The following is a 10,751-nucleotide window of genomic DNA, read 5'->3' as shown; positions in this document are numbered from 1 at the left end:
ATGGCTTAGGTATCTGGGTCCCTGCCACCCACATGGGAGACCCGGATGGAACTCCCAGCTCCTGGCTTCAGCCTGGCCCAGCTCTGGCTGTTGTGGGCATTTGGGGAGTGAACCAGCAGATGGAATGTCTCCCTCTCTGTCTTTCAAATACAATGAAAACAAACATTTAGAGACGTCTTGCATGAGATTCTGTTGAGTTACCAGGTGATAAACTAAGATTTCTCTCTCTCTCTCTCTCTCTCTCTCTCTCTCTCTCTCTCTCTCGGCACTAGCAACGCCTTGCAAATCTGTCCTGTGCATTGTAGGATGGTTAGCTTCATCTCTGTGCTCCACCCCATGGACGTCAGTAGCATGTCTGCCTCCTGGTTGTGACCACCAGAGTGTCTCCAGAGACAGACAAATGCCCCTGAAGCGGTGGGAGGGTGTGAGGAGTTGTCCTGGTAGGAAACTGGTGATGAAGCTGGCTGACCAGCCTACTAAAACAGAAAGGCTAGGCAGACGCCGCGGCTCACTAGGCTAATCCTCCGCCTTGTGGCGTCGGCACCCCGGGTTCTAGTCCCGGTCGGGGCGCCGGATTCTGTCCCGGTTGCCCCTCTTCCAGGCCAGCTCTCTGCTGTGGCCCGGGAAGGCAGTGGAGGATGGCCCAGGTCCTTGGGCCCTGCACCTGCATGGGAGACCAGGAGAAGCACCTGGCTCCTGCCATCGGAACAGCGCGGTGCGCCGGCCGCAGTGCGCCAGCCGCGGCAGCCATTGGAGGGTGAACCAAAGGCAAAAAGGAAGACCTTTCTCTCTGTCTCTCTCTCTCTCTCTGTCCACTCTGCCTGTCAAAAAAATTTTAAAAAATAAAAAACCAGAAAGGCTTTGCCTTCTTGCCTGGCCTGCCAGGAAGCTGAGGAAGCTTACGTTGGTGTCCATGTAGCTCTGGTCACGGAATTATCCGCGCTCCTGTTTTGTCCCAGGAATGATCTAAATCACTTAGGTATACCAGATTTTAAACAATGGGTAGGAGTTAAAAAGAGCCATATTTCAGCATATATGAGAAGTAGGAAAATTACCTTCAAAAATAAACATCAGGCCGGCACTGCAGCTCACTAGGCTGATCCTCCACCTGCGGTGCCGGCACCCCGGGTTCTAGTCCCAGTTGGGGCGCTGGTCCTGTCCCAGTTGCTCCTCTTCCAGTCCAGCTCTGCTGCTGTGGCCTGGGAAGGCAGTGGAGGATGGCCCAAGTGCCTGGGCCCTGCACCCACATGGGAGACCAGGAGGAAACACCTGGCTCCTGGCTTCAGATTGGTGCAACGCGCTGGCTGTAGCAGCCATTTGGGGGGTGAACCAACAGAAGGAAGACCTTTCTCTCTGTCTCTCTCTCTCACTGTCTAACTCTGCCTGTCAAAAATAAATAAATAAATAAGCATCACCCAGCCGCAGAATTCAGCCCTGTCATTCACTGGTTTTCTGTATTTTTTTTATATATATATATAAGGTTTTTTTTTTTTTTATTTGATAGAGTTACAGAGAGAGTTAAAGCCAGAGAGCAAGAGAGGTCTTCCATCCACTGGTTCACTCCCCAAATGGCTGAAACAGCCAGAGCTGAGCTGATCCAAAGCCAGGAGCCAGGAGCTTCTTCCGGGTCTCCCATGCAGGTGTAGGGGCCCAAACACTTAGACTATCTTGTACTGCTTTCCAAGACCATAGCAGAGAACTGGATTGGAAGTGGAGCAGCTGGGACTCGAACCAGCGCCCATATGGGATGCCATGTCTGCAGGCCGGGGCTTTAATCCGCTGTGCCACAGTGCTGGCCCCTAGCTTTCTGTTCTTGACAAGTGACTTCAAGCTCCGCCCTTCATTTTTCCTTATCTGTACAATGGGCGTGGCCATGTTCTCTTTCATAGAGGGAGTACAAGGATTGTTTAAATAAAATGGGCTTGTGCATTGGAAAGGGCTCAGCAAACGCTGCCTACCTGAGCTCATACCTTTGGTTGTTTCTGTTGCAAAAGAGACAGAAACCAAACTCTAGCCTGCTCAAGCCAAGAGGGACAGGGACTGGGTCTTACGTGGGGCTCGCCGGTCTCTATCAGGATTATGTCTCCCTCTACATCTCTCACTTCTGTGTCCCCCCCCCCCCCAAACTGGAACACAGAAAGACACTAGTGGATCCAAGGAGGGATTCCCCCTCCCCCACCATATTAAATGCAACAAACAGGCCAATTGGTCCACTGGAGCCACAGGCCCAGCAGAATGGGGGCCTGTGATTGGTTGGGCCGGCTCACTAGCTCAGACTGGGTTATTTGGTTCCTCCAAATTCAGCGAGACCTTTGCGTCTGGGGCCCAACCTGGCAGGGCCCCATCTCCTAGCAACAGACCTGCATCGATCTTGCTCCCATTACAATCTTCCTAGCAAAAATAACAGTTTTGTGGTAGGCAGGGAATGTTCGGTGTTTGGGACTAGCCCAGGACCTGCCACGTGCCCTGGTTCTCCCAGGAGCCCAATCTTACCACCTCCTCCTCCTGGATTCCAGAATTCAGCCCTGGCAAACTCACGAAACCAAGCAGAAGGCAGCCACTGCTTTCCTAAGGAGCAGAGGCAGCACACTGGTGACTTCCTTGCCCGGCCTGGCTGAAGGCTTTCCAGCCTCCTGCGCTTTTTCTCTGAAGCCCCTGTAACCATGGGCGACACCAGGTCAGAGGGCTGAGACAGGACAGACCGCAACTTGAACAGTCGTTTTTCTAATTTCCTGGGAAAGCTGCTGCCATGCGCATCCAGATGGGTCGTGCACTGCACAAACCTAGGGCGTGCCATTCACTTGATACAAGTTCGTGAATGGGGCCAGTGTTTGGGCATAGTGGGTAGAGCTGCCTGCAGTGCCAGCATCCCATGTGGGCACTGGTTCTCGTGTCCCGGCTGCTCCACTTCTGATCCAGCTCCCTGCTAATGGCCTGGGAGAAGCAGCAGAGGACAGCCCAAGTGCTTGGGCCCCTACTACCCACAGAGGAGACCTGGAAGAAGCTCCTGGCTTGGCCTGGACTACTCCTGGCCAATGTAACTATCTGGGAAGTGAACGAGACTCTGTGTGTGTGTGTACGTGCACATATCTCCCTCTTTCTGTAACTCTGATTTTCTTTTCTTTTTTAAAGATTTATTTATTTGAAAGTCAGAGTCAAACACAGAGAGAAGGAGAGGCGCAGAGAGAGAGAGGTCTTCCATCCGCTGGTTCAGTCCCCCAATTGGCCGCAATGGCCTGGGCTGTGCTGATCTGAAGCCAGGAGCCAGGAGCTTCTTCCAGGTCACCCATGTAGGTGCAGGGGCCCAAAGACTTGGTCCATCTTCTACTGCTTTCCCAGGCCATAGCGGAGAGCTGGATCAAAGTGGAGTAGCCGAGATTCGAACAGGCACCCATATGGGATGCTAGCACTGCAGGTGGCGGCTTTACCTGCTATGCCACAGCGCCAGCCTCTCTGGTTTTCAAACATAAAAAATTTTTTTTTAATTCATGAATTTGGTGGTCTTGGCTCTGTCTGATCTTTACTTAGCCAATTCTACATGTTTTTAGATATTTATTTATTTATTTATTTATTTATTTATTTATTTGAAAGAGTTACAGAGACAGAGATCTTCCACCCATTGGTATACTCCCAAGATGGCCCCAACGGCCAGGGCTGGCCAGGCCAAAGCCAGGAGCCAGGAGCTCCATCTGGGTCTCCCACATGGGTGGCAGGGGCTCAGACTCTCAGACCATCTTCGCTGCCTTCCTCAGGCCACTAGCAGGAAGCTAGATCAGAAGCGGAGCAGCTGGAACACAAATTGGTGCCCATAAGGGAGGCCAGCGTCCAGACAGTGACTTTACCTGCTACGTCACAGCATTGGCTCAGCCAGTTCTACATTTTAAGTTATTTCCGCCAATACTCTTCTCTTTCCAGGTGCTAATTTCTAAATTATTCAAGACTGCAAGGGGTAGAACCCCATGAAAACTACTTCAAACACCTAGGAGAGGGGCTCTTGTTGTGTTGCAGTGGGTTAAGCTGCCACCTGCGACACTTGCATCCCATATGAGCACCGGTTCTAGTCCCAGCTGCTCCACTTCCAATCCAGCTCCCTGCTAATGCGCCTATGAAGGCAATGGAGGATGACCCAAGTGGTTGGGTCCCTGCCACCCACATGGGAATCCCAGATGGCGTTCTGGGCTCCTGGCTTCAGCCTGGTCCAGCCTAAGCTGGAGTGAGCCGGGAAATAGAAAATCTCTCCCCATCCCCCTTCCTCTCTTTCAACAAATAAATAAATCTCATTTTAAAAAAAAGTATAGAAGGTGAATAAAGAGAAAGTTACTGATACTGATGTTGTGGCACAGGGGGTGAAGCTGCCACCTGTGGCACTGACATCCCATGTGGGTCCTGGTTCGAGTCGTGGCTGCTCCACTTCCAGTCCAGCTCCCTGCTGATGGCCTGGGAAGGCAGCAGAGGATGGCCAAAGTCCTCAGGCCCCTGCACCCACTTGGGAGACCCAGAAGAAGCTCCTGGCTCCTGGCTGTGGACCAGCCCAGCTCTGGCCCTTACAGCCATTTGGGGAGTGAACCAGCAGGTGAAAGACTTTTCTCTCTGTAACTCTGGCTTTCAAATAAATATTTTTTTTTAAAAAAAGAGGAGATTTATTGGTTCATAATCCTGGAAAGAAAGAGGGCTCTGGCTTCAGGTGTGGCTAGATCCAGGAGCTCAAACCATGTAGTCGGGCTCGCTCTCTGATCCGCCTCTACATCCCAGTATAGACCCCTGCAGATTGGTCTTTGGAATGACTGGGGAAGGTAGCTACCGGCAGAATGACGCCCTGGGATCACGGAGGAAGACTATCAGCCTCCAGCTTACATCCTCATCTCCCACCCAATCCTTGTGCCCAGGGAACGGGCGCCAGGAAATCCAGATCCACACGGCGGCGGGGAGCTGCTCGAGACTCAGCTCCAACAGGGAGAGTGGAGAAGGCTCCGCAAAGGAGACGCAAGGCCCCAAGGCAGAGACCAACCAGGCAGGAACAAATGTCACTCATAACGGGGTCGCCCCGCCGTCCACAGGTGAGGAACCAGCCATGTCTCCAGCTGAAGCCCTCTCCCGTCACACCTGCTGCGGGCTCACAGAAAGGTGGACAACAGGGCTCTGGTTGGGAGTCCAACTGGAAGATCTAGAAGGTTCTGGAAGGCAAAAATTCCTGGAGGCCTGGTTTGTGCAGGGTCGTCTGTATTTGAGGGTAGGTGGGTGGTATTAAAACCTACCTGCCAGGACTGTGGTGTAGTGGGTTAAGCTGCTGCCTATGACACAGGCATCCCATATGGGCGCTGGTTCAAGTCCGAGCTGCTCTGCTTCCAATCCAGCTCCCTGCTAATGGCCGGGGAAAGCAGTGGAAGATGGCCCAAGTACTTGGGGCCCTGCACCCACGTGGGAGACCTGGATGGAGCTCTTGACACCTGGCTTTGGCTCAGCCCAGTCCTGGCCGTTGGGTAGATGGGAGATCTGTCCATCTGCTTCTCAAATAACTAATTAAAAAACACCTGTAGTTAAAAAAAAAAAAAGCCTACATAGCTTGCTTCACAAGAGAGATCAAATACCAGGGAGTTGGGGGCAAATGGGCTTCTTGGAGAATTCGGGTGGGTGCAGGTGTTTAGGGGAGACCTGATGCAGGTCTGGGGCATGCAAGAAGCAGGTGGGTGACTGGGATTTCAGTGGCTGTTTTTCTCCGGAGCCAGGAGGTGGGCCACCAGGCTGGAACCATCCATCGGCAAAAAGCAGCAGTCACTTGTGGGAGCCAAGAGAGGGGTGTGTGTGTGTTCATTTTCATGGTTGCACAGTGTCCTTGTCTGTATCTCGGGACAGGCACGGTCACTGAGTGGCCTTGTCTGATCACTGTTGATATTCTGTGACCGTTGTTTGTGTTCGGTCCAGAACATCTCGGCCTAGCTGCCAGCTACTGGGGGCGGGGGTGGGGGCAGCTGTTCATCTGCGAGTCTCCAGGTGGGGTTGAGACAGGGCCCTGGGGTGGGGGCGCGAAGACTCTCCAGCAAATCCACACCGGCCTCAGGCACCTGGAGTCTTCCAGGGAACACAGCAGCCCGGGTAGGAGCCGGGAACGCTAAGGGAGAGTATCCCCTCTCCCACCTCTGTTCTGCGGCAGGTGTTACAGAGGGGGCACCCGTCATGGGGCGGGGGGAGCTGCCACTATTTTTTAAAATGGGGTCGGGGGAGAACTTGTGGATGGAGCAGAGAGATGCTTGGAGACCGAGCCGACTTGCAAGGCAGGTCTGCCAGAGCTATGTCGCGTGTGCTCTCTTCCGGACAAAGACACGGGCAGGAGGCAGGGACAAAGAGGGAGGGTAGAGAAGGCGCCAGGAGCAGAGGCTGAAACAGAGACGGGCGGAGATGGAGACAAGGGGGCACAGAGAGACAGGAGCAGAGATGGAGAGACAGGGATGAGACACAGGGGCAGAGAGAGAGACAGAGAGGGCCAGAGAGAGGCAGAGCCAGGGCCCGGGCCCGGCGGCTGCGGGAGGCGCGGCAGCGGCCGCGGCGCACACAAAGGCGCGGCCGGGGCGGCCGGGCCGGGACAAAGGCTGGCCCGGGGGGCGGGGGCAGCGATGGCGACGGCCGCGGCGGGCGCGGGCGAACTACAAGTCCCAGCAGCTCCCGCTGCGGCCCTCGGCCGGCCCCTCTCGCTCCCCGGGAGCGCCTGGCGGGGCCGCTGGGCCGAGGGGGCCGCCGGCGGGGCTGGCGGGCGGGGGGCTTCCTGCGGGCCCGGGGGGCGCCGGCGGCCGGCGCGGGCGCGGCGGGCCGGGCAGGGGCGAGGGGCGCCGGGTGAGTGTCCCCGCGAGTGGACCGGGCCGGGCCGGGCGGGGGGCGGCGCGGGGTGCGGCGCTGGGGGCGACCTCTATTCGCCCCGGGGCCCGGCGGGCGGGGTCGCTGGCGAGCGAGGAGGGGGCTGGCCGCGCCGCTCCCGCCGCTGCGGCCCGGGGGCAGGGCCCTGCGCTGGGGGCCTTCGATCGCGAGGGGCGGGGGTGGGGGGGTGCCCCTCCCCAGGAAGCGATCCAGAGCCCCCTCCCCTCTTGGAATCCAGAAGCACCCCCCCCTCGTCCCATATTGTTCCCCCCACCTCCAGCCTGGGGTGGGAGGAGTTCAGGCGGCCTTTTTCCCAAGGGGGGGATCTCTTACCCCCAAGACTCCAGCTATTGTTCCCCACCCCCTTCAGCTTTGGGGTCTACATCCCGGGTGGTGACTGGGGGTGCTCCCCAGGGACTCAAAAAAGGACCCAGTGATTGCAGCTGAGAAGTGAGGATTTGGGGGGCTCCTTTCCCAGGAGGCAGTCAGGTTTCTCTGTCCCCTCCAGAAGCCCAGGTATTGTCCTCACATCTTCCAACCCAGGAGGGTCCGGGTTGAGACCACCCAGAAACCCGGCCCTACCAGTGGTGGGGTTGAGGTTCAGCGTGTGCCCCCTGCAAGCCAGAGTTCCGCCCACCCCCTAGGAATAGGTCCATTCTCTAGTGCTTATGCCCACCCCAACATCCAGCCGGGGGTGGACAGCACAAGGCATCTCCCCCTTGGGAGCTCCCCCAACACCTCCCTGCCTACCCCTCCTCATGGGGTCAGTCACTCAGGATTCTCCCCTTCCAAGGAGATGGCCCTGGGGGTTCCCCCCAAGAATCCAAGAGGGACCCCAGGAATGAGTTCCCTCCATTCTGTAGCTGGGTGGTCCAAATTCAGGATCTTTGAGCTCACTGCTGGCCTCACCCTGCTGGCTGTGGGGTCTCTGGGTCTCCTTGCTCCCTGTTTCCCTACCAGGAGGGTCCCCCTGTGTGGTTTCCCTACCAGGAGGGCCCCCCTGTGTGGTTTCCCCACCAGTTTTCAGCCTCCTCTGTTTCAGGCAGCCCTCCACCAACTCTGAGGTCTGGAATTCAGGCTGGTGCCTCCCAGGGGCAAGCCCCAGTCCTCAAGACGCTGAAGGTTAAAAGATGTCATCTGTCCCCCATTTGTACCCCCCAGTCATAGGCTGCAGAGCTCAGGACACTCAGGAACCCCCAAACCTGCCCCCGCCACCTGTGGGCCAGGAATTCAGAAGCCCTGCCTCCCACCTGCTACTCCAAGCACCCACTCCAGTCCAGGGAGCCAGAAGAACCCAAGATTCTGTCTTCCCTAGGAGGAGGCCAGGATGGAGAAGGGGGCGGAGCCGTGGAGATGGGCACTGGAGACCCCTGGTGCTGGCGCCCGTGACTTGCATCCAGGTTCGGAGCTGTCCCACCCTACCCCACTTGCTCTTTGTCTGGGGCAAGCCAGAATTTCCCTAGAGCTGGGAAGATTCACATGCATGGGGTTTTAGTTTACGAGGGCAAGGGTGCTGGGAGGTGGCCAGGTCCCCTCTCCCATCCTAGCGTCCACAAGACACCCCTGGTTGGTTGGCCAGAACCTACCTGCAGGACCCACCCTCTGTGTGCCCCTGCAGAACCTGCCCCGGAAGCAACGGGCACTTCCACGCCTGGGATGCGGCGGCGTTCGGTCCTGGTCAGGAACCCAGGCCATAGGGGCCTGAGGCGAGTCCATGAAGAACAGGATTCTGACACCGAAGACCCGGGCCCCCACCGGCAAGATCTGGACCCAGTGTCTGAAGAGCCAGGGCCTGATGCTGACGACCTCAACACTGTCTCCGGAGCCCTGGAGCCCACCCCCGAGGGCCTGGACCCCGATATCCAAGCTCCGGGCTCCGCACTGGGGGACCGTGACTCGGGTCCCCAAGATCTCGACCCCATGTCTTCAAGTTTTGACCTGGATCCGGATGTCATCGGCCCTGTCCCCCTCGTCCTCGACCCTGACCATGACACCCTCAGCCCCGACGCGTCCGATGTGGACCCCCTGGCTTCCAGCCTCTCCGACAGCCCCCAGGTCCTGGCCACCAGCCCCGCCGTGCTCCCCGCCCCCGCCAGCCCGCCCCGGCCCTTCTCCTGCCCCGACTGCGGGCGAGCCTTCCGCCGCAGCTCGGGGCTGAGCCAGCACCGCCGCACCCACAGCGGGGAGAAGCCGTACCGCTGCCCCGACTGCGGCAAGGCCTTCAGCCACGGCGCCACGCTGGCGCAGCATCGCAGCATCCACACCGGCGCGCGGCCGTACCAGTGCGCCGCCTGCGGCAAAGCCTTCGGCTGGCGCTCCACGCTGCTGAAGCACCGCAGCAGCCACAGCGGGGAGAAGCCGCACCACTGCCCCGTGTGCGGCAAGGCCTTCGGCCACGGCTCGCTGCTGGCGCAGCACCTGCGCACGCACGGCGGCCCGCGGCCCCACAAGTGCCCTGTTTGCGCCAAGGGCTTCGGGCAGGGCTCGGCGTTGCTGAAGCACCTGCGCACGCATACGGGCGAGCGGCCCTACCCGTGCCCGCAGTGCGGCAAGGCGTTCGGCCAGAGCTCGGCGCTGCTGCAGCACCAGCGCACGCACACGGCCGAGCGCCCCTACCGCTGCCCGCACTGCGGCAAGGCGTTCGGCCAGAGCTCCAACCTGCAGCACCACCTGCGCATCCACACGGGCGAGCGGCCCTACGCCTGCCCGCACTGCTCCAAGGCCTTCGGGCAGAGCTCGGCGCTGCTGCAGCACCTCCACGTGCACTCCGGCGAGCGCCCCTACCGCTGCCAGCTCTGTGGCAAGGCGTTCGGCCAAGCCTCCAGCCTCACCAAGCACAAGCGGGTGCACGAGGGCGCCGCTGCTGCTGCCGCCGCTGCCGCTGCAGCTGCCGCCGCGGGCCTGAGCCTGGGGCCTGGCCTGAGCCGGGCGTCCGTGACCAGGCCGGGGCAGGTCTCCCTCCTGGGTCCCGAAGCCGTCTCTGTGCTCAGCTCCGGCCTGGGTTCCAGCTCCGGCCTTGACCCTGATCCGGGCGCTGACCACAACCCCAGCTCGGAAGCCCTCCCTGGCTCCAGATCCACTCCCAGCCCTGAGCCTGTGGAATTGTCTGACCCCAAGCCTGGCCCAGATGCTGAGCCTGACCTGGTGCCCAGCCCTGACCCTAAATCTGATCCTGGTCCTGTGCCCAGCCCTGAGCCCTGCTCTCCAACCCATGACACCGTCAGCACAGCCCTCCCTTCTGGCGAGAGTCCTGAGTGGGTACAGGAGCAAGGGGCACTGCTGGGGCCTGATGGCTGAAGGGGGCGCCAGCACCCGCCGGGGGCCTGGGGAAGTCATGTGTTGTGCAGTTAGTAAAACCATCCCACCACTGCCCGGCTCCGAGTCGTGCCTTGCTGTCTCTGCTTTCTCCCCGGCTGCGTGGTCCCAAGCTCTGGAGATGGGAGGGTGTGGCCAGGACCAGCCATACATCTGCAGCCTCCCCCGACCCCCTGACTTCCTCCACAAGCTCTCACACAAGTTAATCTCACTCTCTGCCCCAAACCCTGCCCTCCCACTCAGATCTGGCCACCTCCGTCGGCGGGAGACCAGCCTTGCAAGTGCCCTGAGCAAGATCCTCTTGCTTTGGCTCTCCCAGGAAGGCTGGGGTTCCTGGCATGTTGACGGTCTACGGGCTGACAATGGACACAATACCCTGCCCTCTCTGAGCCCCTTAGCTCACCCCTTGCCCTTGGAAACTCAGGAGCTCACGTTCTAGGTACAACACCAGACGAAAGGAGATAGCCCATTTTTGTGCTTAACAAATGTTGATCACTGGGGGGGGGGGGTCTCAGCAGGGTTGAAGATAAGGGGGGGGTGGGGTCTTCATCCTGACACAGCTCACGCATCAAACTCACAAAAATACG

The 10,751-nt window shown here is 58.9% G+C and overlaps 1 protein-coding gene across 2 annotated transcripts; it reads left to right on the top strand.

The window, feature by feature from the left end:
* Window positions 1–6,797: 6,797 nt before the first annotated feature.
* ZNF358 (zinc finger protein 358) lies at window positions 6,798–10,219 on the top strand. Of its 2 annotated transcripts, none has more exons than XM_062179158.1 (3): window positions 6,798–6,828; window positions 8,165–8,249; window positions 8,468–10,219. In XM_062179158.1, exons 2-3 carry the CDS (start codon window positions 8,177–8,179, stop codon window positions 10,144–10,146), a joined length of 1,752 nt encoding a protein of 583 aa, XP_062035142.1. In that variant the 5' UTR covers window positions 6,798–6,828; window positions 8,165–8,176; the 3' UTR covers window positions 10,147–10,219. The 2 variants fall into 2 exon arrangements, with proteins under 2 accessions (XP_062035142.1, XP_062035141.1); XM_062179157.1 differs by having other exon boundaries at window positions 6,806–6,828; window positions 8,011–8,249.
* Window positions 10,220–10,751: the final 532 nt, after the last annotated feature.

The sequence above is a fragment of the Lepus europaeus genome, chromosome 20, assembly GCF_033115175.1.
Source record: "Lepus europaeus isolate LE1 chromosome 20, mLepTim1.pri, whole genome shotgun sequence".
In the NCBI taxonomy this organism is placed as follows: domain Eukaryota; kingdom Metazoa; phylum Chordata; class Mammalia; order Lagomorpha; family Leporidae; genus Lepus; species Lepus europaeus.
This window is presented reverse-complemented; position numbering and strand designations above follow the sequence as displayed.